This window comes from Colletotrichum chrysophilum (assembly GCF_026319265.1).
Source record: "Colletotrichum chrysophilum strain AFK26 chromosome Unknown scaffold_102, whole genome shotgun sequence".
Lineage (NCBI taxonomy): Eukaryota > Fungi > Ascomycota > Sordariomycetes > Glomerellales > Glomerellaceae > Colletotrichum > Colletotrichum chrysophilum.
In genome coordinates, this window is record NW_026517389.1 from 143,497 (window position 1) to 168,534 (window position 25,038).

Genomic DNA, 25,038 nt, shown 5'->3' on the forward strand with positions numbered 1-25,038 from the left:
CAAGTTGTTTTTTCTTGCGCTGGACGTTGTCGAGGCAGATATGCAAAGAAAACACAAAGATTTGCATGAGATAGCCAGATACTTGACGAACTATGAGTGTATTCTGAATAGCGGCCCTAACCTTCGTCCACATTTCACAACTTTGGTCCCCCCTTACTCCCATCATCTGGACTTGCCGTCTTGTAGCCGAACAAATAAGCTGCCACCTTCCGCATTTGAACTTCTTCGCTTCCTTCGGTGATTCGGTATCGTCTGAAATGCCTCCATATGTGTTCGAAGGGCAAATGTCGCGAATATCCATCCCCGCCATGAATCTGGATGGCCCGATCGGCTGAGTCGCACGCCAAACGATTCGCAATGTAGTTGCACATTGCAATCTTGTGACCGAGCTGTGTTTCGATGGCAGCCCAAGGCGCCTTGCCTGCCGCCGTGGCCTCGGCGCTGACTTGATCCATCTCCACTGCCGTCCGCAGAATGAGAAGCCTGAGCATCTCCGCTTGGGTTGAGAGTTCCACGAGGGGCCACTGAATAGCTTGGTTGGCCGATAAGGGCTTCCCGAAAACCTTTCGGCGCTTTGCGTGTTCAACGCTCCGATCAATGCAGTATCGCGCAGCCCCGCAACTTGACGCTGCCTGCCGGATCCTGTTCTCGTGGGTGAAGGTCTGCGCGATCGCCAGGCCGTTGTCAAGTGGCCCAAGAATGCATGTTGCCGGTACTAGAACGTTCTCGAATATCACCGTGGCATGGTCGGTGGGCATATTTAAGGTCCACTCGAAGGAGGCGACGGTAACTCCGGGTGTTGCGCGAGGTACTAGAAAAGCTGTGATGCCCCGCGCATCCCCAGCCTTGCCGGAGGTTCGCGCGAAGACCAGACAGTGGTTTGCGGTATGCATCCCTGTTTGCCACTTCTTGTTGCCATTGATCATGAATCCCGGTTCGCCACTTGGAAGTTTGGAAGCATGGGCTGTCGTGTCCATGTGCGTAGCATCAGAGCCGTGATGAATTTCGGTGAGTCCGAAAGTCGCCCTCAACTCGCCTCTAATGCTCGCGGGAATCAGTTCCTTCTTCTGTTGCGCAGTACCATAATGGTGTAACATAATAATGAATGGCATGTTGCCGACGATGCTATGCTCGCTTTGAAGGTCGTTTGCCAGGCTCACGCCTCCCCCATATACAGGGTGAGATGCGAGATGATATCGCACGGCACACATGTACAAATTCAGAGTTTCGACACCTGAGCCGCCATATTCCTTCGGACAGGCAAAGCGATAAAATCCTGCCTTGTCGGCGATCCTCTTGGCTTTGTCGAGTAACGCCTCCCAGTCCTCAGTCGGCAAGCCTTGGTTGTTCCATTGAGTACGTGAGGCCTCGCGACAATGGTCGAAGAAGCGATTGTTGTCATTTTCGTGTTGTAACGGAAGAATGGCGTCGTTAATGAAAGCGTCAAGTTGTTTTAGGTAATCTCGCACATCCTGTGGAAGTTCGAAGTTCATGACGAGCAGTTGACTAGGTTGCACTGCGAGATCCTAGTTGATCATTGCAAAACATGTGCTGGAACCGTTTTCGAAACACCGTGATCGTGTTGAGGTTTGGTATCTTTTGGGGATCAGTATTACAAACCTTTGGAATTCGGAGCGTGGACGTCTGTGATTCTCGACTCAGCAGATGAAGATCGCTGACGTCGGCACCCGAGGGCCCTCGGCTTGTTCAAAACCCCGCATTACGGCATCCCCACATCCCCGCATCTCCGTATCCCGGCATTTCGCCTTCTCAACAACCCGGGAGGGTCAGGTATTCGAGCAAAGCCTTGGGATTTACTTGCATCTATCATCTGTCCTTTGATTCAAGCAGCTGACTCTCATCAACGCCATGTCTTCTTCCGGTTCACACTATGATGTCGACAACGAGGCCCTAGGAGAATACCTCCGTAAGTCAGGAACGATACCGGGTCTTCAGCTACCGATCACCACAACCAAGATTGGATATGGCCAGAGCAATCCAACCTACTTTCTTGATGATGCAGTGTTAGTCTGAGATCTGAAAGGCTTTCTGCCTATCCTTATCATGGTCATAGCACGCTAACAGTAAACGCCTTTTCTACGCGGAACAGCGGCGCAAGGTTCATCTTGAGAAAGAAACCTCAGGGTCAGACGATTAGTCCAGTAGCACATCAAGTGGACCGCGAGTTTAGGGTTCTTGAAGCCCTTGGTTCTGTTCCCAACTTTCCCGTGCCACGGGTGTTCATCCTGTGCACTGAGGAATCGGTCATAGGAACCTCGTTCTACGTGCGTTAGAAACCCATCAGCTCAGATACTTCAGACTAATCATGTGAGACGTGTAGGTGATGGAGTTTGTGAAAGGAAGGATTATCACCGACGCCAGTTTGGCAGAGCTTTCACCATCCGACAGGCGCAAAGCGTGAGTCCCTGCAATCTCAGCACCTGCCATCACAGGTTAACGAGATGAAAAAGCTGGTTTTCCGCAATAGAGACACTAGCCTGGCTTCACTCGCTCGATCCGGATTCGATCGGTCTGGAAGGCTACGGCAAGAAGATTGGATTCTACGCTCGTCGTTGCAACACTTGGAGCCGTATAGAATCCCAACAAGCTGCGGTCAGGGACAAGAAGACGGGTGAGCTTCTTGGGCGGGCTCACGAAAATTATGATGATATCATGTCCTACGTGAGAGAAAACCTCCCCGGCGAACGATTTGCCATCGTCCATGGCGATTTCAAATTTGACAACTTAGTAAGATCTCACCTCTCTGGATACGAAGTAGCGCTTACAGCTCTGGCTTGTTGTAGATACTTCACCCTTCCGAGCCAAAAGTAATTGCGATCCTCGATTGGGAGCTATCGACGATTGGGCACCCGCTCATGGACCTCGTATACTTTACGAGTCCATTCTTTGATGACCATATCACCCCCGGCCAGTCAATAACTGGCCCTCCTGAATCACTTAGGCCAGAGCATCGAAGGTCTAGAGGCATTCCAGAGCCAACGGAGCTCCTGGATCGCTACGCAGAGATCGTTGGCTTCGATCCACGCAATGACAGCGGCGGAAAGGACTGGGAGATTGCAGCAATCTTTCATTATGCTCGCTCTGGGACCATCAGTCACGGTATACAAGCACGCACGATGAAAGGCCAGGCCAGCAGCGAGTTCAGCCATATTTATTTCGAGAATACGCACAAGGCATTGTCCAATGCCTTCAAACGGGTACAGAGACTGAAGGAGGGGAGAGGGCAAGGGCAGAAACTTTAGGCTCAATGATATGCGTCGTGCCACTTTCCCGCGCAACGGGTGATTGTTGCGGTTCAACAATTGACCAAGAATGTGAATGTGCGGTACGTTAGCGTTGGGTTCTACGGTTTCCATGGTGCCATTTAGCCGCACACAGTGTGGATCGAGGGTTCGCGATCCAAAATATCTGAGTACGTTTTCAGAGCCTCATCTTCATGCATTCTCGCATCCTGGATGCCCAGAGTGACTACCGCCTAGTCTAATAAGACAAGGTTCATGGTGTGTACCTAGTTGCAGTCAAACATCGTGGCTGTTCGGAACATAAATCTCGCGCAGTCGTCTGAAGTACAATCTCGGCAACCGTACTCAGGTACTTCTGCACTGACTGGTTCAGCTCTGGGCCCCAGCTCATGGTTCTAAAATTTGTCTTCGCATCCATGTTGACAGCGCTCGAACCTGTGACCTTGGCCGAGCCAGTTCCCCGTTGCTCTATTGGCTCGAGTGGCTGACGACGCTGGCAGTTTACTCTTGCATTGCGTCGGCTAGTGGTGGAGTCATGTGGTCTAGATCTCGATGCTGAATATTATGCGAATCCCTATGACGATGTCAGAAGTTGGTTTGGAGTCGAGTTGTCCAACAAGCGGTTCCCAATATGCTGGAATCTCAGGGGCATGCTGTCGAAGTGGGTTATTCCCTTCTCAACAGGTCCGGAGATGGAGTGGTGACCTGAGGCGCTCTGCAGATACAAAGCTTGCCGTGAAAGCCAATCTCAGCTGCCTATCTATCATCTTGCCTCCTGAACAAACTCTCTTGATTCTCCCCACTGACATGAAGCTTGAACTGAGTCTATTTTCTGCTTGGCATTCGGAGCCCGGCTTCTCGGATTTCGTCGGGAACATGAAGCTCCTCCAGGACGAAGGGCACAGTCCTTCATGATACCACTACCGCTGGGAATATGCGTTGGAAGACGGATCCCTTCTCCAAATACAAAGCATATCTCGGGAGAATGGTAAATGACGAGCTGTTGATGCTTTTGACAGCGTATGGTTCGGTATGGATGCACAGGCACCATTGAGATTCTGAAACCCCGTTCTCTGGCTGCAATTGTTTTCTCCAAATACTTCGTCATGCCGAATCCCCATCACGGACCTTCTCAAGATTGATAACCCAAAATTCATTAATGGTGCATTGACGCCACGTCTGTACTGAACTCAACTGATAATTTTAAACTACACGTTTTTGTGTCCGCCTTGCTCATCCCAGCTGCAACCATCCCATGCGAGGCTCTGCATCACATCAGTTCGCGATCCTGCCCTGGCGCGCTTAGTGGCCGTGGCCGTGACGATCATTGCCCCTCAGCGCCTGTAGGCGCCTGTCAGCACCCTGCTTGATTGAAGAAATTGCCAGCAACACTTACGGCCTTTTTGTTCTCTTTGTTCACATTGATACCGTCGTGAATCTCATGGTTGAGCTTGTTCAATGTTTTCTTGTCATTCCTCCCCCCGTTTAGAGACGAGGCTTGTTTGTACTCCAAGGCTTGGGCTTTCTCGACCTGTGAGCACACAGTAAGTATTCAAAACTCGACATTTGCCCACTAGCGTCAGATTCCTGGTGTTGCATTACCTTATTGAGGCCCTTGACCAGTTTCCTGTTGGATGGATCGGCGGTATGCTGGTTTCTTTCGCGCTGTCTCTGTCCTGCCCTGATATCGGCTTTGAGCTCACCCTGTTCCTTGCGGAAGTTCTTCGTCCCTTCAGCCTTCCTGACATCCTTGACTTCGTGCAGCTCGTCCTTTTGTATGTGGATGTTCTTCTGGATTCCCTTGGCCGTAGTCTTGGAATTCTTTAGACCGTCTCCCTTCCTGTTGGTGGACCTCTCAAACAAGCCATCTAAAGGCATTGGTAGAGGCACAGCAACAACCAAGGTGACGAGGAGGAAGAGAGAGAGAAAAAGACGAGAGTAATGCATATTGAGGGGGTTGTGACAAGGTGCTATGCCTGAATACGAAGCGAGATAGGCAAGTAGGTATTGTAAGTGTACTTTGATGATACAATGTCAAGATCGACTTGCTTGAAGACGTGTGAGAAGCTGGCGTCCACAGCTGAAATATATAGATCTTGCGATTGACCTTCAAGATGGACGCTCACTAATATTCTTGGTACTCATGGGCAGCATGTGGGCCTTTCCCGAGGGATGCTCGTAATGATCCCCATATGAAGAAAAATGCCCTGCGGTGAGAAGCCGCGATGCTTCTGTTGGTTATCTTGCTCCTTCGCGAAGAAGCTTTTCATGTTCCCACATGGAGGCCATCGCACGATGCTGGACCTCATCTGAAGTCGGATCTTGTCTAACTTTCCGACAAGCTTTTCGACAACCCAGCTTTTTGGAAAGCTTTCGGAGTAATTCAAGACGAGGAAGGATTAGGCGCATCAGTTCGTTAAGCTGAATCTCCCTTCTGCGCCTCGCTGTCGGTCGACATTGGGCACGTACTGGCCGGAAAAGGATGTCGTGTCTCTCAATCTCGATGCCTTCCCCCCGGAACCGACATAATCAGAAAGTCACTGCCGTTGAAGAATCTCGATTGTAAATGATCCCACATGTGCACCCGGTAGCGATCCCTTGTATTTGAATCACGTTGCGTGTCCTCCTGGTATAGGCTCCAGGCTTGAACTGAAGATTCAGACTCTTTCAGCTGTCTCATCTTCCCGCAAGTGCGAGTAGGTAGTCTTTTTCACACCCCACTAAATGGTGTACGTAACATCATTGACTACAGATTTGTTGGAGTAAGGTCATTTTAAGGCCAAGTCACCGAAGGAGCAAATTGTTGTACTAGTGCATGCACTGGCGTTCGAGACAGCTTTTCATTATTATCGTGATGAACCACTGAGATTCACCCGCAATTGCAGGGCGCGTTCCCTCGTGGTTTAGCTTGAACATATCATGGCCGCTAAAGGCGCTATTTGATCGTCGATTCAAAAACATTCTTTTTGAGCGTGGCATGGCAAAATGACTTGGTAAAACACTAGTGACAACCTTGGTAAACAAGAATGATGAGAATAGCAGGATCCCCGAAGTTCAAAAAGACGCTGTAGTCTGGACCTTCAGAGAACCTTTTGACAGTATATACCGGGTAGCTATGACGCAACTGACTCCATATTCTTTCGAGGTGCAGCAGATCGTGATCGGCGGGGTTGGAGGAGTCGGGAGTGGGACAGCACGGGATTCTCGAGGCCAAATTCAACCCAATCCAACCGAGAAAACAAGGAAACATGGTGTCAGGATTGGGTGAGATCATCTAGATTCAATGCAAACGAATCCGAAAGCACACCACTCGCGGCTTCGAATACCCTATCAGGCATGGGGCCGGCCTCCATCTTCGTCCGTGTCGCCGCTAGCGGCCGGTGAACGGAGTATGAAAGTTTAAGCTTATTTGACAATTCGCGCGAAACCCAATCAATGGTGCCGATATTTTGAAGCTTGTCGTTCACGCATGCTTTGGAGTCAAACTGCTTTGGGCATGTTGAAGGATTAAGGTTTCCGAGCTCTCATTTGCAACATCCTAATGGCGGGGTAAGTTGAACAGCCGGAGTAGATCAATGTCGAGATTCGAGTAAGTGGACACGAGATGTCGCCAGCGTAACAGACTGAGTGTCGTCTGAATGTACTCTCCTCGGGTTTGTCGTCTAAACAGGCGCGTAAAGAGGACCGCTGTCAAGCTTGTCAGTGTTACACAAAACCCCTCAAAACACCAGTCGATCATCCGGTGACCAGCTGTTCCCGTGAAGTCCCGAGATGTGTGAAGCAGTTCATGAGCTCATCATCTAGATTGATTGTGACCCGTCAAACTAACGCCTGCGAATCAATTGTTTGCTCCTTCTCTTTCCAGATCTGTTCTAGACTGTTTCATGCAGGTTACCCGCTAGGAACCATGCCCCCAGTTGATCTCTGGCTCTTTGCTCCTTGCTCAGCCCACTTAAACTGGCCGCGGGACCCTCGGGTGGCGGGCGGGCGTACCTGATCGACAGATCCCATTCCCGGGACACGGCGAGTCCTGAATGAAGCTGAGCAGTCCTGTACAAGGAACAGATCTGACGAACGATCGTTGATGCAATTAAATACAGCCATGATAGACGGGTGGAATGGAATGTTCAGGTTGCCAGTGCCAGGATCATGCGCGTCGGGCAAAAAGTCCCGATGAAAAGGCAAATACCTACCTAGATGCTCATGGAGGTGGTCTCCCGAGCTCGGATACACCCGACTGGGTTGTCTGGTGACCATGGACTTTTGCTTCTCGAAAAAGTAAACTTGAAGCTTGATGGAGATGACAAAGCAATTATTCTTCTTCGGTTGGAAGTGAATCCCAGACGATTATAACGCCACAAATCCAGCTCCTGCCAATCCTAGGTACCAGAGCGATCCCGCTTCTTCAGTCAAATAAGTTTGCATAGGTAGGCAGGCCAAAAGGGCAATCCACTAGCACTATTGTCTTTTTAGACATAACACCAATTCATCCATGTCGCTGCGCGGGCAGTTTACCGCCCTGTCCTCAAGTTCGCAGGGATTTGGGTTTCAATCAATGCGATCTTCCATTTACGGTGAGCGACGTCCATCTTTTAGACACAACGCTTTCTTTCAGCGCTGTACCGTGAGCGACTCTAGCTCGTAATGTAATTTCTTGCCCTCGCGGAAAATGGAGGGCCGGATCCCGGGCAGGGGCGAAAACGATGAGGACGTACGACGATAAAGACGCACGACAAGGAGGATGCCGACAGTAAATGATCCCAGCGTGTTTGAGCCGTGGTTGATACGTTCCCACCAGCCAAATTATCAAGGTCCAAGCAATGTGAAGAATTTGCAAGTGTAGGTTCTGTTCAATGCTGCACATATCAGTTGTGCTTCTGCACAGCTGTCAAGGATTGTAAAATGCGGCAGAGAGAGGAAAAAGGGATGCATCCTTTTGACTAAGATTAGTCTTGAATGTCTTGAATTGGGTACGTGGTGTTCTACCTAACTATCAAGATGGGAGTGACTGAAAATGTCGAAAGTCGTGATTTGCAACACGATTTCTACCAGCAACGCCTTGTGAAATATTCGCCAGACCTTTTTTCTTGAGAAACATTTCGCCGCCACAATCTTCCGCAGTCAAAACGCCACGCAACTAGCGATGAAAATACCATAGAAATATAGACTCGTTGGCCGTATTCCTCTCTCTCAATCTAGACGTCATGTTCGTTGTTGACTTCATTCTCCCCTTCATCCTCCATGACGTCGGGGACACTCAGACGGATAGTTTTGTCTTCGAGATTATTCTTCTTCGGGGCAGCGGCACCAGCCATTTCGACGTCTTTGCCACTTTTCTTGACGTTGAATGGCAGCCTGGATTGAATAGGCTGCCGCGGAGACTGTCCTCTCATGTGATAATTTCTCCAATCGGCCTCTCGACGAGGCTTTCTTAGCCCACCGCGGTGGCGCTTGTCGACAACGAAGCCGTAGTTGTACGCCGTTCTGGCTGTGTCATCAGCAAAGTATTTATCCCAGTCCCAGTCTTGCTTTTTGACCTTCTTGTCGGAAGGAACGGAAATCCTGAATCGGGAAGTCTCGGGGAATAACTTCGAGAGGTGAACGGCTTCCATCTGCGCATCGTTGAGGGCAACCGAGCCGGCATCTCGAGCTCTGATCCAGACCACATCGGGATCTTCCAGGGTGACATCGACGACGAGAACAGAATCGGGCTCGTCGCGGGGCTTAAAGGTGGTGGCGAACACTAGATTGCCGAGGTTAGATATGGTTCTTTTTGAGGAGGGGAAGACAGGGCAGTACCTTCAATGTTCGGAGGAAGCAAGTCAATGAAGGTATTGCGGCCAGGCGTGGGGAGGAGGCGAGGCTTGATGCCCTTGGACTTCCGTCTGGCATGGGCGCTGTCGGTGCTTGGGAATGTAACCTGGATCCAACCCCATGTCTTGGGGTCCTCTCGTAGGAGGAGTGTAGTCTTGACGTCCTTGGACGGCTCAAGTCGGAGGCGCTGGCCAGAAGCGTCGGTCCACGAGATTGACACGTCTGTGAGACGGCGCTCCTCTCCTTTGGCCATGTTGAAAATGCCTTTGCCTTGTATCGGATGCACTGGGAGACGTGAAGTCGAAGAAGATCAGTACGCCATGTGTGGGACGATGGAGATGGGTTGAAAAGGTTGAAGTTGGACAGAAGAGGCCCAAGATCTGGACCGGAAGGCGGGAAGGTTCTGCCACCTTCCAGATTTTGCGGTGCTTCTGCCAAAGTGTGGAAAGGAAACTGCAAAAGAAGGAAGGTGCGATCTGATGGGGGAAGGATCAAGTCAGGCGCCTGCCTCCCACTCACTCGAAAGGCAAGAACTGGCGTAACGACAGACACCCCTTCTACATTTGGCTTAATGATGTCCCCTTGGCTCCAGTCCGGAGAAAAGATGGCGTAATTATACCTAATGAAAGCTTTCCATTCGAATCTTGCATAAAGAAGAATCCAGAGGCCTCGAAAACAGGAACAGACTCGGAGGTACTCATCCACGTAAACAAACAAGGGTCTTCTTCATCATGCCATACTCCCATGGACAAAACCCAAATGTCAACGGGAGCTTCTGGAAATTAGAAGCTTCATTTCTCATGGGCAGGTATTCATATATTTTCCAGGTAATGTATGGAATGGCGAAACAAAGCTCATGAATGCCGATCAAACCTCCCCGCCGCTCACCGCGGCAGCTTTGCCTGCCCTCCGACCAAAGACAGCACCCGAAGTCAGCCCACTACCTCCTGGATAGTTCTGGTAAAACAGGCCTCCCATCATCTCACCAACGCAAAACAATCCTGGGATGGGTTTCCTTGTCGTGGCACTGATTAGCTGCGCATTCTCAGCGTCCACTTTGAGTCCGCCAAATGTGAACGTAACCCCGCAAGTCACCTTGACAGCAAGAAACGGACCCTTATCAACAGGAAGTGCCCAATTCGACTTGGCCAATGGCAGTTGCTTCGTCGATGATTGTGTCGAAACACCGTCCAGAACAGAAGGATCCCACTTTGCCGATGGGTTTTCCTGCTGAAACGCATATACTACAGAGTTGTACTCGTGCAAAGTGCTGAGGAACTTTTCACGATCTTTGAGTCCATTCGAAGATAAGATGTCTGCGAGCTCTTCAATCGTTGCCGCCTCGAAGCGATTTTCCTTGAGTCTCTCCGGGCGATACTCTTCAGATCGTAACCATGGTGTCGTTCGGGCGTCCCAAATCTGGAATGCGACGTGATCCGGCTGTTGGAGGATGGCACGGCCAAACTTGGCATACGTGTAGTTTCTCATTGCAACACCTTCGTCAACGAACCGATTTCCTTCGACATTGATCATGAGGCCCAGGGGGTATCCGGACTTGGTGTGCTCGTTGGATGCCTCGCGGTCACCGACTGACGGATCCGCATTTGCATCCCAACATGTAGCATGGCACCCGGACCAGTTGCCTACAGGCAAAGCGTCGAGATCACGAATAGCCAGCTCGATGCAGTCTCCCATGTTATACGGTGTCCCGCGCACCATTGCCATATCCCACCCAGGTCCAAGATACTGACTGCGCATCCGTGGGTTCGACTCAAAGCCGCCTGCTGCGAATACAATCGCATTTGCTGAAATGACCTGCTCCACTCCTTCGTGAACAACCGTAGCCAGATAGCGATGCTTCCCACCCTCGGTCTGTCGTTTGACCCCTTTCAGCCCAGTACCCCAAGAGAGGAGCACACCACTGGCTTTGGCCGCAGCTAGATGATCCGCGATGAGACCCTTGCCTCCGTCCTCGGTCTTGAGACACAGCCCGCCCCAGAATTTGATCCTCCCGTTGACTTCATATGCCTGTCGGTTGAAAGAAAGCTGGAAACGAATGCCATGTTCTGCAAGCCACTTCACGGTAGACCGTGAGTCCGTGATCAGTGCTCGAGAGAGCTCCTTGTCCGAACGTCCAGCGCAGACGTTTTCCATGTCCTTTGCAAAGTTCTCAACCCTGTAAGGTGCCAGGTCAATCTTGGTCGCCTTTTCGCTGTCGACGTTGTTGACGAGCGGGAGGACATCGTCGAGGCCGTCGTGGACTGTACGATAGGCGCCGGCGGTGAAGTAGGAGTTTCCTCCAACCCATTCTTCGGGACATTTGTCAATTAGCAGGACAGTTGGCTTTTGGCCGGATGGGAACTGCGTTTCAGCGGCTGACAGAGCGGCGGAGAATCCTGCGTTGCCGCTGCCGACGACGAGAACGTCGCATTCGGTGCTGGGCAGAGGCATGACAGCGGTGGGAAATCGACGAGTCGGGCGAAGACGATGATTTGGAACCGAATCGTTAGATGACGCTAATTTGCCCTCAACGATGAGGAATGTTCTTAAGCAATGGGAAATTCGTCAAAAATAACGTGAAAGATTCCCGAGACGGGAGTGAGTCCGTCGTAACTCCCGCGGGAACGGTGAGTTGCCCCTCATGCGGGGGAGCGGGGGAGGGGCAACAAGTCACTGCACTTCGGACACATCCGCCGGGTACGACGTGCCGATGACCGGACATTGACCGAAGGCGCACTCAAAACATCAAAGAGTTCGCATCGGCGGCGATTGAATGGCATATTGAAACAAACAGGTGATGGCGACTGAATTAAACAACATGTACATGACAAACTTCGTGTGATTGATCGGGCGGATGCATCCGCGTGGCAACGCATCGCTATCGACGTTGGTAAGATGGCTAGGCAGTCGGCTGGAGGATTAAGAAATTGAGCAGGCTTTGATATTATTTTTGCCTTGTTTTAATCAAGGCTGTTGATTATTGGGATATGGCGCGTATGGAACTAGGCGTTCTTCCTAATGATAATGGTTGTTGTCGACACGATTCTCGTTCAGAACAGAAAACCCCCGTCTTCCTCCTAGTAGAGCTACCGGACTGATATAAGCCGGGCAAACTTGGAAGGGTCTGTTTCGCTGATCTGCATTGGTCTCTTCTTGGTCGTCTCCCCAGCTCCTTTCAGAAGATCGCTGGCTTGCGCCCATAAACAATAGTCCTGGAAAATAGTCAGCCGTATCCATCATATCCACCATGTCAGGAGGGACACGTACGTCTCGCACCAAGCGTAGTTAGACTTCTTCTTCATTTCCCTCCTCATCTGCGCCCCAAGTACCGTCGCCTGTATCGGATCCCATCCCAGAATCTCCGTCATCAGGAACGTGGCAAATCCCTCCAGACTCTGATCAAAGGCCATATGGATGAGAAGCCCCGCGTGTTGCAGCTTCTCATCTTTCGGCCATCCGTGCATGGGCGTCTTGATCTTCCTCTCCACCACGTCGACGAACCCAGCTGCCTCCATGTTGTGCTTCATTGTGTGCCCCCGGGAGATTGAGAAGGACCGTCCCATCTTCTCTCCACCTTGGTCGAAAATTTGCCTCCATTCGTGGAAGATGTGATCGGGCGGGAGCTGTATATGGTCGGACTGGATGTTGACGTCGAATTCTAGGTTCTGAACCCAACCACCAGGCTTGAGGTGCCGGAAAGCTGACCGGTACAAGCTGACCCAGTCTGGTATACTACCGTAGAGACATCGCAGGTGGACGAAGTCAAAGTGATTCTCCGGCCACATCCAGTCGAGGAGGCAGTCATCCATGACGAACCGCAGGTTGGTAGGTACCCACGTCGGCTGAATAGGACTGATATCTGTACCAAGAACCTCGGCATCGGGGTACTGGTCTGCGAAGTCGATTGCCCAAATCCCTGTCCCCGTGCCGACATCCAGGACGCGCTGTGGGTTATCACCAATTGGCGCCAGAAAGAGCTCGTCGTCAAGAAGCATCAGCAGTGCGTTATGGATCATGTCTAGCCCGTCATTCTGTTGCTCGTCGTTCGGCGCCCAGTACTCTGTCGTCTTGCTGTTCTGGTACGTCCGACCATGAAGCTTGCGATAGTCGAAGATGCTCTCGGACAGCGACGCCGTAGACGATACAATACTCTGGGCGTCGATGGCAGAGTCTGCATCGTCGTTGTCATCTCCACCATCGAGGTCCGGGTTCGGTTCAATCCGCGTATCTGCAGCCACCCCAGGCTGTGGATCGGCAGCAGGATCCCGGACAGACGGCCCCGTTCTCGAAGGCTGCGGATCAGCTGGAGGGCTTGGGATAGAAGCGGGAGGGCTTGGGATTGACGGCTCCGTCCTTGAAGGACCCGTCGCCAGCTCGATGAACGCGGATGCCATGTCGTTCCACAGATATCGCCGTCAAGTTCTCGCACGGATGAACGCTAAAGAAGGATGGCAGGACGAAACGTGGGGACGCAGAGGTAGCCGCAGAGATTTTCAGAGAAGCAGACGAGCAGGCACCAGGTCTCTGTCTGACCGAGACAAACGGTCTTTAAGAGGGGAGGGGTGTCATCGTACGAAAAGGACCTCCATGCGGTGAAACCTCGCGGTCCATCCCGTTTCGCTGCTCGATTCCTCACAAATAAAATCTCATCTCTCGCTTAGGCTAGAGGTGACCGGCCAGTGACGTGCCTTTCAATGACGCAGCGGGCACAGAGGCACGCCGTTCCGCAATGCATCCGTTGAGGAGCGCAAAGGGCGGCGGGCGCTCTGTCTCAGTCTGCAGCCGACAGTTGAGGCGCTGCCAACGGTTGGAGCGAGACTAGGTTCATTGGGCGTCCCCTCAGCCAATGTGGAGGAAAAAGCAAAGAAAATAAAAAGGTGTCAAACGGCAGCAAACAACGTTGGCTCTCGATTGAACGCGTATGTTGGGGTTGGGCTTCCACGCATCGTCATTCGCTGCGTGTCATGCATGCAACCGAGGCGTTTCTGCACTTCCTGTCGGACTCGGTTACTCCCCCGATGGCTCCGATCAATGCCAGCTGAAACCCCGTTGTTTGCGTACCCATGAGCTTGCCCGGCTGGGCAAACGAGATGCACCGGTTAGGCCTACCCGGTCCTCGGGAAGCAGCGATTGGCAATGGAGGTTGGCAAGATAATTGCATCGAGAGCGCCCATGTCGGATCGCGTCTGCGGGTGGAGTCAAGCGGGTGGCCCTCGTGGGTGAGGGGCTGACGGGAGCGAGCATGCACCAACGGATAGACCTGCATTTCCGTGCCGAAGGCATCGTTATGTCCGTTAGTGCGGGCGAATACGGGCGTAATGAGGGGCAGATGTTAACTCGTTTGCTCTTGACACGGCCCGAGACAAGACCCTCAAGGAGGAGACACCGTAATGCTGTCTTGATATCGAAGAACGATTGGGTTTCCGGCTTTTACAAGATAGCAGCCTGTGGGAACTAAGACATACCTATTTGTCAAAAAATGCAGCGCCCAGGTCGATTCACTGCGCAATCGAGGCGAGCTGGTGTTGCAGCCTGCATGTCATCACTCTTCCGGCTGCCGGGTTGTCATCACACCCTTAGCGTTTGCTCAGCCTCTCGTGTTACCCAAACACGATCTTGCTGCCTGCCGGTGATGGAAAGCGGGGCTACATGCCGGCCAGCTCACACCGAGTTCTTCCTGCATTGAGTGTGTGTCTGCTAGTCGAAGTAGCCGTTGAACATGATTCAAGCTTCCGCTGACATCTCTGTTGCAAGCTCAGTTGCTCGATTCGTGTTACAATCCATAGTGGGCTCTCTTCGCGTTGGTCTAGACTCTGTCAAGTCGGCACGTTTTTGCCGGTTCGTGGGGGCGAGGCCATGGGGTTGAATAAGGTTGAGATCAGCCGGCAAACGGCTCCTAGAAAACCTTAATCTTAACCGATCCTTAACTCATCAGTGAAAGACAGGAGGCTACTATCGTAGAACGGCGGTTGCCCCATGCTTGAGGGAAGGTGTGCTGTGCGGGGATGAAGGCATCGTCGCAGTAGACTCGATGCGTGTCATGCTCGAAAACCAATTCTCCCTCAACAACGACAACACTTCTACGAATAGGTTTCCTCTTATGGAATAGGCTGAGGGGGGATCCATACCGGTGAGCGTCTAGTCGAGGAATGTTCGAAGGACTGAACTAATGCTGCGGGCAAGGACCGGGGAACATGTACTCTCGATCCAGAGGTTACGGCCGTGCCTCTGGAGTTGCAAGCGATTTACAGGCCAGGGCGTGCGATCGGCCCCGAGACCGGTAGCCCCACAGCGGCGTTGAACACCTCCGTTGAAGATTCGGTTCGGCTTAGCACGCTTCCGCTCTCATTCTCACCGTTTTACATCACTTCGAAGCCGGTGGTGGTTAACTTATTGCACACCTGTGGTCCAAATTCTGGAGTTCAGGACACCGTTCATGCTTCGGCGCTGATTCCCCACCCCCTGAAGGCGATCAAACGGCGGTTCATCTAAATTCAGGGGTGCAAGGGGCAGCTAGGGTTCCCCGCCGCAGCGAGTCAATTCCCCAAGCTCGAGCTTTGAAGTGGCCTTTTTCTTCCTCTCTTTTTCTTCGGCATCCGGCCACTGTGTTCATACGTCACCGTCGCACTCGTTAGAATGTCTCTGAAGGTTGTCTTGCCGCTACTGGCGCTCGCTGGTACCGGCCTGGGCTGGCAACACAAAGCAGAAGCTCAAGTTCGTGATGCGATTGCCACCAATGAATACAGCCTGATTGCCTGTAAGTTGACTTCCTTGGAGCTTTGGAGCTACGCTGATCACTTGGATAGTTGTCGCGGTAAGCTCGCCATAAATGTCCCAGCAGCTCCGAGCAGCTCAACGATATCGTTCTAGCACGCAACATACTGATCCAAGAAGCCTTCAACGTACGTTGCGCGTCGCACCTTTGGGTAACCTCTCTGACCATAACAGCGATGCATCTAAAGCTCTTGAGCCGCACTGGGGTGCCGTCGAGGATGCGATCCCGACTGCCCTCTCCGTCGATTGCGAAGCCTCCCCCGACCTTTGCGCCGACCTCGACGTAGCTTCCTTCCCCGCGATCCGCTTCTACCGGCCCGATGGTACGAAACATCACTATCGTGGCTCCCGGAAGGGGTCTGAGTACGTCGAATTCTAAGCTTGACTTTTGTCACTCCCAGCTAATGAGCCTGCGCAGAATCGGCGCCTTCGTCAATCGCATGAACCGACCCGTTATAACCCCCGTCGAGAAGCAGACTCTGTCCTCCTTCCGAAGCAGCGACGACGTCGTCGTGCTGGGCCAATTCACCACCGAAGAATCCTCCCTACGCGAGCGGTACAATGATCTTGCCGAGCGCTTCCACGATCGCTATTCTTTCGGCTTGACCGACGTTCCTGAATCTCCAGGCCGAATTACATGCTGGAATAATGCCATTGGCGCGATGCAAATGTCGTCAGAGCTGGAGGAGGTCGATGCCATGGAGAAGCTGATCAAGAAGTGCGCGGCGCCATTGGTACCGCGATTGACGAGACGCAACGAGGCGGAGTACCTCAATGTCTGTTCCCCTACCACCCTTCAAGTCTGTTGTGGTTGCTGACCGAGATGTAGGCGGGCAAGTCGTTGGTCTACTTCTTCGCCAGGATCGACCAGTTTTTGGACGCATGGAGCTCCGCCGTCATCCCCTTGGCCAAGAAGTATCACCAGTACATCACTTTTGTCACCGTCGACTTGACCGAGTACCCTGAGATGCCTGCAATGTTCGGCCTGCCCACAAACATCGAAGACGCTGTTGCTTTGCAGAACCCAGCCACTGGCCAAGTGTTCCCGTTCACTGGAGAGATCACGATCGATGCCGTGGAAGCATTCATCACCGATATTTCTGAAGGTAACATCGAACCATGGGATGGAGAGACGATCCTCGAAGTCGTTGAGGTTGACGCAGACGATGAGGCGGCTCCGACCCAGGCCGAGGAACAGAAGGAGACCCGAGAGGGAGCCTCTAAGGACAATGTCGAAGACGCGAAAGAGAAGGCCGGTACTCATGATGAACTTTAAGAATGGTGTTGCCAGAGTCGATCTGAGCAGTTGGACCGGTGGTCTTGTATATACCTCACAGCGTACATTGCCATTCCATTGAAGAGATAGAAGAGCGACGCATTTCCCCAAGCCACGGGACGTGGAACTTCACCCATGCTTCAATCGTGGACCTGAAAGCCCTTCTCGCCAAGCTCAATGTGAGTGTCAGTCGCGAAATAAGTAAGCCACTGCAACTTGGAAAAGATGTGATAACGGTTTTCTTTGACAATACTCTTGCGAACCTGGATCGAAGCTTTTCTGGTTATCGTAAACAGCACCACGATGCTCAGTAGGCATCTATTAAAGTGTAAACATATTTTTTAATAGTGTGGCGCAAACCTCCACAAATTGGATGTGGATGGGGGAGATCAATTGAAGGTAAGAATTGAAAACGCCATGATCAATAAAAATCGCGAAATCTAAAAAGTCCCAGTATGATGAGAAACGCCATGCATTTGCTAGCTCCATAAGGAAGGTGACCCTGATGGTTTACGTCATTGCGAATCTATGGCAGAAGAACGCTTCTTGGGGCCTTTCCTAGCTTGCACTGAGACCTGGAACTTGCATGCTCAGAGTGCAGCTCAGAGTGCAAAGTCTGCTATTTCATCCTAGTTCGTAACAGCACACCATCATCGTACTCCAGTGCGGGACAGGCTTGGCGCTTACTTCCTAGAAGATGCGCAAAATCAGCAGAAAACTCACGAATCCTTGCCAGCTTGGTGGTGAGATACTTAAAGGCATCCGCAGTGTCCCTCGCCCTAAGATTCCTAGCCTCAGTCCTTTTTCGCGTGCACCGCTGTAGACCGTTACAGACCTTCAGTTGCGACGATGAAGCCCATCCTCGTCGCCTCACTCGTAGCCTCCCTCGCCGCGGGACTCTCTGTCCAGAAGCGAGGCGCCATCTCGTATGAAGGTTACCAAGTTCTCCGCGTCAAGACTCTTAGCAAACTGGCCTCCGTCCAACAAAAGCTCTCGACAATCCCCCACGAGCAATGGAACCACGACATCGACACTCACATCGACATTGTGGTCTCTCCTGACCAGGTCGCCAACGTTGAGGCCCAGGGTCTAGATTACCGCGTGCTTCACAAAGATCTCGGCGAGTCTATCACAGCAGAGTCTCAGCTCAGGGGTACATACAAGCGTGATGTCGACGATTTGTCATGGTATGACTCCTACCATCCGTATGCGGACCATATTCAGTACATCAAGAACCTCCACGAGTCTTTTCCCGACAACTCCGAATTGATTACCGCCGGTCACTCTTATGAGAATCGGACCATCCAGGGTATTCACCTTTGGGGAGACGGCGGCCCAGGAAAGCCAGCTGTTCTTTACCAGTGAGTTGTATGCTGTCAGATTATGATAAAACAGGCTCTAATGTCATTTCAGCGGCAACGTGCATGCCCGAGAATGGATTACGTCCAAGGTAAGTTAACCGCTGAATGTCCCAGAGCATTCGGCTAACCTGATCAAGGTGGTTGAGTACCTAACTCTCCAACTCATCAACACCCACAAGAACGCCACCAATGCCACGGACTCCTGGTTGAACACTTATGACTTCCACATCTTCCCCATCGTCAACCCCGACGGCTTTGCGTACTCCCAGGAAGTTGATCGTCTCTGGAGAAAGACCCGCACCCCGCCTCCCCCGCCGCCGCAGAACCAGTCCTGCTATGGTACAGACATCAACAGAAACTGGGAGTACGGATGGGACGTAAACTCACTCGGTGCCTCGACAAACGCCTGCGCCCAAGCCTATCGTGGTCAGAGACATTCCGACACTATTGAGAACCAAGGTCTCGATGCCTACGTCCGCAAGGTCCGTGACGCGGCTGGAATCAAGCTGTTTATCGACTGGCACAGCTACGGCCAGTACATCCTTTCACCATTCGGATCGAAGGAGGAGTGGTATGCACCCGAGCTTGGAAAGTGGACCAAGGCCGCATCAATCCTGAGCGAGGTCATCCGGGACAGCTCCGAGCGGCGCACGACGTTCACCTTTGGACCGAGTGGTGCTACGCTGTACACAACGACCGGAGCTGCTCCGGACCACGTCTACGCTATCGGTGGTGCTGACTTCTCGTACACCATTGAGCTTCCTGATACGGGGGACTATGGCTTTATTCTGCCACCTGAGCGTATCAGAGGCGCTGCTGAGGAGCAGTGGGTCGGTCAGAGCGCCTTGTTTCCGCTGTTAGACGAGGTCTTCTTTGACGGTATCGGCCCTGCGTGATTATCACGGATACCAATAGTGACTGGGATCTGCGGCTACTAGAAAAAAAGCATGTCATGTTTTTCTTCTTAAATCTACATAGGGGTTTCACATCTTTCTTATATAGCTTTAAATATTTAAGCGACCGCTTAATTTTCCTATACTAGAGCAACTATATTTTCTGTGGTGATACACTCTGATTTACTGTGGTCGTCGCTGCTATCGCCACTGTCGTCGTTATCATCGTCGTCGTCTTCGTTATTATGATTGCCGCCGCTATCATCATTATTACTTCCACTAACGGTCTTTCAGAGGCATAGGTCTATAGAACGACACCGGAAACATACCGCTGGGCCACAGGCCAATTAAATGGGTTGTATCTAATGCGTAAGAATTAAGCCCATCACATAATCGTTTCTTAACAAAATCAAAGCAACAGTTTCACACTTTCCTGTGATATAAAATACATTCAAATCCTTGCTATAGCATATCTACTCAGCTTACAAACAGGGCTTCACCTACATTGTGAAGCTCATGACACTATGGGCAAACAACAGCGTAGTGTCTCCATGCGACATTTTCCCGAGCGTATTCCACAGCTTCCATCACCTGATCTAGAGTAAACTCCTTCAGTATAGTACCGCTTTCGACGCCAATCCTCAGCAATCCACAAGTCACCATGCCGAGCAACTGCTCCACAGTTTGACGGTTGCAAACCCACTTTCCAAGGATTTGTAGATCTCTGGTAACTGCCGAGATGTAGCTCAAACCTCCAAGCCCTGCAGTCGTTCCGCCGCTTAGGACAATGCGACCATTGAACTTTAGCGTGCGGGACGCAGCTGAGAGGTAGAACGCCCCGGTGTTGCCCTCAGGGGTCCAGTCATTGTAGACCTCAGCTCCGACTCCATCTGGTGTGGCCTGCATAATTGCTCCGGAGTCTATCTCGTCGTCGCCCGTCATCACAACGTACTTCAGACGGCCTGGATCTCCACCGATTCTCTGCTTCATTGCCGCGAGCTTTCTCTCGCTCCGTCCGAGGGCAATGACGTTTCCACCCACGGCCAAGGCAATTTCAACGGCTAGACCGCTGAACATACCAGACGATGGGCCAATGATGATGGTCTCGGCGGGCTTCAGCTTTGCGGCTTCAATGATAGCTCCAGCGAAGACAGCGTAGTTTGCGATGGACTGTGGCACCGCTGGGCTGTAGCCAAGCTCTCCACATAGTGAGCAGAATACAGTTCTCCAGGGGGACTTTGGTGTACTGCTGGAATGCACCTTCCTTCCACTCTTCCCAGAGCCTATAGGCCCCGTCACTCGTGCCGCAGATGTGACCCTGCACAATCTTGGTGTAGGGATCATCGCGAGCCTGTACCATTGGTTAGATGTACACAAGATCGCCAGACTTGAGGCGTACCGCGTCCGGGCCCACGGCATGAATACGTCCCACGCATGGCGGATTCGGAATGACTGGGAGCTGCAAGTTGTGCTGTGGCAGCTTGCCATCTAAGATGAGGTGCATGTAGGACGTGAGGGATGTTGCGAGATTTCGCACGACGACGGTACCCGCAGAAGCCTCGGGCACGGGGAGTTCGACCTTCGTCAGAGGTGCGCCGAACGCAGTGAGCCTCATGGCAAAGTTGGTCGGTGTAGGAGAGGCCATGTTGGTCTGAGCTTCAAAGCTGGTGGCCGGGGAAGAAGAAAAGTAGTAGTAAGTGTGATGTCTGTTTTGTGACTGCAGATACTAAGAATCTAGCTGAGATGAGGACTCGCGTTGAGTCTATTGTATTGATCATGCGTTGCGCCTTTACGACGACATCATGTTCGCGTCTTCGGTATCATTTCGCTCTTCGCGTTTGTGCTCCGCAATCCGAGAAGATGAGGCTGGGCTCGCTTTCGCATTTGAGTTGCCACACAGTACTATCCCCAAGTCTTGGCTGTTCGTGCAACCCTGACAATGATGGATCAATCTCTGTCTTACTAGTCCTACTAATGACGTAGAGACTGGCACCTTGGATGTCATGCGCATCAATTGACGTTTGAGCGCCTGGTAAATAACACAGGCAAAGACGAGAAAGTCTTCACATCAGTCGCCTATTAGCCGTTGTTGGCATCAGGACACCAGCTGGATGTGAGACTGAACTCATCCTCTATCAAGTTGGCACACTCATTAAAAGGCCGAGACATTTGCCTCCCTCATCCTTGATACACATAAGTGCAACTTTAGTCAAATCGCAATATGCAAGCCGCTGACACGCAAATGTACAGCTCAAAAAACACTCTTATCCACCTTCTCGTCGTCCGATTCGCGTCGCGGTTCGCATTGTATGGGGTATTCGTCCGAAGCGGCGGACGGCCTAGTGGAGACCTGTCAGCTGGGTGCAGTAGTCTTCTTTTAATGTTCAGTCGGGTTGACTCAGGCGTCCGCAAGTAAATGCGGGCTGGAGAAAGAAGAGAGAAAGGCCCAATTTGTGCCGCTTGAGAGACTCATGTGTAGATGTTGCATTATTCAGGCTAAATTCAACTTTCTCTGCGCCTTGAATGGTTCCTACCCATACCTCATTGGAGAAACTTGCACGTATTCTTGTGAACCCCAGCTGGAAAGGGACAGCTAACCCCCGGCATCCGGTTTTCAGGCAGGATTTGACCCAAGTGCACCTTTGAGACGTATCTCCCGCTTGTGTAGGAAACGAATGACAAAGGCAATGCCGATCAGAACGATTGAAAGGGCAGCCATGCTCGGGTAGCCTTTGGGGTAAGCAGGGGCCTCGACCTGTTGCCAAATCACCAATGGCAGCCATGCCTGAAAGACGTACGCCATTTGATTCATGGCCCCGGTGACCAAAGCCCTTTCCTCGTTATCATCGCTGCAGATTTCGTGGGCCCAGGCGAATGTGAGGCCACTGATTCCTCCTCCAAACCCACACAGGATGAAGCATGCCCATTTGAGGCTGTTGGGCACATTCCAAATTGTCAAGGGAACATAAGCGATGATTTTGACTAGCCCTGAGAAGACGATTGCTGGCCAGCGAGCTCCTCGAAACAGACTGTCTGAGGTCCATGCGTAGATCAATGTGGTGATAATGCTGACTACCTCGGTAATCGTGGGATAGATATTGACTTCGCGAAGACTGTAGCCCTCAGACTTCAGCCAAAGGGGAAACGCGGGTTGAGAGTTTCCTCCGTTGCCGTTGTTGAAGACAATGTAAAGAATGACCAGAGTCCAGATATGCCAACTGGAAAAGATCTTGACGAACTTTGCCTTCGTATAAGGGGCCCTCTGGGCACGTCCTTCCAGCTGCATACGCTTTTGAGCTAGGACGATTTCATCGGGAGTAAAGTACCAGGCTTTTGTGATTTCTGGTAAATCAGGCAGGAACAAGAATCCAGAAATGGCAATCGGGAGGGACACGATAGTGTTGGTGATGAACAGCCACTGCCAGCCGTGATAGCCATGCACGCCGTCAAGATTATGGGCACCAGCCATAAGATAGCCGGAAACCATTGACCCAACGTTTCCCATTGCATGGAACAAGCAACTACGCTTGGCCAGTTCGTCTTTCCGGTACCAGGAGCCAATGATGTATTGCATCCCTGGATAAAAGGTGGATTCTGCAAGGCCAATGAAGAAGCGAAGGACGTAGATCTGAGTTGAAGTCTGGCATTTTGCAAGTAGGATAGTGAGAACCGACCAGGTAACCTAATATGCCAATCAGTTGCTGTTTGAATGTGTAATTTGCTTCTAGTTTCCTACCTCGCAAATTGGAATCCAGATTCGAGGGCGAATCCGGGTGAGAAGCATGTTACTGGGGAGGCTGTCATTATGGATGTTGAGTGACACAGTAAGGGGTGGACTCACCTGGGAATCTCTCCAATCACGTATCCTACCGTCCAACAAACTTGCATATAGTTGAGCTCATTCCCATACAGGCTGAGATCCTCTTTCATGCCAGACACAAATGCATTGTTGATGTTGACCTAGATGTTTCAGTCACTGCTCATTTTCGTCGGGCTTTCATCAAGTACCTGATCCAAATACTTAATGAAGTAACCGAGTGATGCCAATGTCATCAACACCGCATCGAGCTTGAAGAGAAATCGACGTTCCTCTGGAGACTTGTCGAAGGTGTCCCACAAATAAGATTTCCATGTTCGTTTCGGTGCTTCTTGGAGGACCTCAGTGATAGCCGGCTCGACGATGCCCTTGTCGTTGCTTTGAGAAGAAGCTGAAGTTTTGGCATCGGCATCGGCTGGCCGGACTTCCGCGATGGAACCAGGCATACCTAGAAGTAGTTAATGCCCTTAAGAAACCGCGTAGAATAGATGAATTGGGTGCCAGTTTTCTGATTGTCTTCGCAAGGACAATTAGCGGACTTTCTCATGGCCGCAACCATATTCTCCACGATGTTATATCAAAAGCATTCTGTTTGCCAAGATTTGGTACTCCACGTGGAGTACAACAAAAGGCTGCAGGATTCTGTCGTAATGGAGGGTTTGTAAGTCGTCAAAAGTCTTGGAAGCATATTCTGGCCGTAATGGGCACCCGATGGAACCCAGAGATCGGGCGAGACCCGACGCAGACCGGCTGAAGTCCGACTAAGATGCCCAATCCTAAGGCCGAACACCATACTAAAGGTTGGCATTTACCTGGTAGCTTTCCAGCAATTTCACCCTGCGGAGATCCTCTGTTCATTATCGGTGAGATCTTATTTGCTGAAGTTGCATGCGCATGCATGAGAATTCAAAAGTCTGTGAAAGAGCCCGGGTATGTTGGCGGTATCTTGATGTTGAAGGGAGCAATTGGTTGTGGTGGTGTTTGTGGTGGTGTGGAGGAGGAGCTGCCCCGGACTCGCGCCCCTTCATATACTCTATAGATTAGCCATGGATGTTTCTCTAGCCTAGGCCATCCAGGGCTCATGTGTTTACCCATCATAGTTATACAGCAGTCAAGCAGATGGAAGGTTAACACTCGACTAGCCCATCACGAGTTGTGATTCCTTAAGTCTTGGGTATACGGAAACACATGGCCTTAGGTCATGTTGTCATCAGCTTCCAAATCGCTGAGGTACGAAGGAAATATCCAGAATGATCGACTAATCATCGCATATTTCCATTTGGATAAGCAATCATCCACATACCCCACGACTCCCACTGACACAAATACTGTGCATGATCACGCAATGTGAAGCCAGCCATTCAGGCAAATACCTCGTTCTTGGCTAAGAAAAGTTCATAGGGCAGTAATCGCTTCGGATGTCGGCGGTTGGTCTGGACAATGATAAAGGTTGGTGTTGGTGACTGCGAAAAGTCAAGGCCCTGTCCTCTTGGCATTCATCACATCAATCGCTATCGTTCTTGCGTCATTATGAACAGGTTACCGCCAAGCACAAGGTAAAAAATACGGTATCTCGTCAATCTTGGTTAATGAGCACAGTTGGTTACGTGTTCTTAATGTCTTCTTTGGAGTGCCCCATCTTCCCCAGTTGGGGCAAAGGTGTATCGTGGGGTTTTGAGGGGTAGAATGACGCCATCTCAAGGATTTCTCACGCCACCGCGGGGTCTAGAGCGGTGATCAGAGATAAGTTCACGTAAATTGTTGGGTTTGGACGGACAACGTCGCACAGGTTGAGTTTGAAAAACACTCGAATCGGAACTGCTTTCTCCTGGATGCATTT

At 51.4% G+C, this 25,038-nt stretch overlaps 8 protein-coding genes across 8 annotated transcripts; 2 read left to right on the forward strand and 6 right to left on the reverse strand.

The window, feature by feature from the left end:
* Positions 1–4,565: 4,565 nt before the first annotated feature.
* Positions 4,566–5,141, reverse strand: COL26b_010018 (uncharacterized protein; the record flags this gene model as incomplete). Its single annotated transcript, XM_053182730.1, has 3 exons — positions 4,566–4,604; positions 4,660–4,794; positions 4,866–5,141. 3 exons carry the CDS (start codon positions 5,139–5,141, stop codon positions 4,566–4,568), a joined length of 450 nt encoding a protein of 149 aa, XP_053033364.1.
* Positions 5,142–8,458: 3,317 nt separating this feature from the next.
* On the reverse strand, positions 8,459–9,330 carry COL26b_010019 (uncharacterized protein; the record flags this gene model as incomplete). Its single annotated transcript, XM_053182731.1, has 2 exons — positions 8,459–9,006; positions 9,063–9,330. The coding sequence occupies 2 exons, from the start codon at positions 9,328–9,330 to the stop codon at positions 8,459–8,461; spliced, it is 816 nt and encodes a 271-aa protein (XP_053033365.1).
* A 614-nt stretch (positions 9,331–9,944) lies between these two features.
* Positions 9,945–11,528, reverse strand: COL26b_010020 (uncharacterized protein; the record flags this gene model as incomplete). The annotated part of the gene is made up of 1 exon (XM_053182732.1): positions 9,945–11,528. One exon carries the CDS (start codon positions 11,526–11,528, stop codon positions 9,945–9,947), a length of 1,584 nt encoding a protein of 527 aa, XP_053033366.1.
* A 724-nt stretch (positions 11,529–12,252) lies between these two features.
* On the reverse strand, positions 12,253–13,471 carry COL26b_010021 (uncharacterized protein; the record flags this gene model as incomplete). Its single annotated transcript, XM_053182733.1, has 2 exons — positions 12,253–12,289; positions 12,345–13,471. The coding sequence occupies 2 exons, from the start codon at positions 13,469–13,471 to the stop codon at positions 12,253–12,255; spliced, it is 1,164 nt and encodes a 387-aa protein (XP_053033367.1).
* A 2,242-nt stretch (positions 13,472–15,713) lies between these two features.
* COL26b_010022 (uncharacterized protein) lies at positions 15,714–17,127 on the forward strand (the record flags this gene model as incomplete). The annotated part of the gene is made up of 4 exons (XM_053182734.1): positions 15,714–15,834; positions 16,040–16,214; positions 16,270–16,627; positions 16,681–17,127. The coding sequence occupies 4 exons, from the start codon at positions 15,714–15,716 to the stop codon at positions 17,125–17,127; spliced, it is 1,101 nt and encodes a 366-aa protein (XP_053033368.1).
* An 849-nt stretch (positions 17,128–17,976) lies between these two features.
* COL26b_010023 (uncharacterized protein) lies at positions 17,977–19,384 on the forward strand (the record flags this gene model as incomplete). The annotated part of the gene is made up of 3 exons (XM_053182735.1): positions 17,977–18,488; positions 18,541–18,577; positions 18,626–19,384. The coding sequence occupies 3 exons, from the start codon at positions 17,977–17,979 to the stop codon at positions 19,382–19,384; spliced, it is 1,308 nt and encodes a 435-aa protein (XP_053033369.1).
* Positions 19,385–19,903: 519 nt separating this feature from the next.
* On the reverse strand, positions 19,904–21,026 carry COL26b_010024 (uncharacterized protein; the record flags this gene model as incomplete). The annotated part of the gene is made up of 3 exons (XM_053182736.1): positions 19,904–20,580; positions 20,642–20,732; positions 20,781–21,026. The coding sequence occupies 3 exons, from the start codon at positions 21,024–21,026 to the stop codon at positions 19,904–19,906; spliced, it is 1,014 nt and encodes a 337-aa protein (XP_053033370.1).
* Positions 21,027–21,995: 969 nt separating this feature from the next.
* On the reverse strand, positions 21,996–23,644 carry COL26b_010025 (uncharacterized protein; the record flags this gene model as incomplete). Its single annotated transcript, XM_053182737.1, has 3 exons — positions 21,996–23,009; positions 23,252–23,341; positions 23,390–23,644. The coding sequence occupies 3 exons, from the start codon at positions 23,642–23,644 to the stop codon at positions 21,996–21,998; spliced, it is 1,359 nt and encodes a 452-aa protein (XP_053033371.1).
* Positions 23,645–25,038: the final 1,394 nt, after the last annotated feature.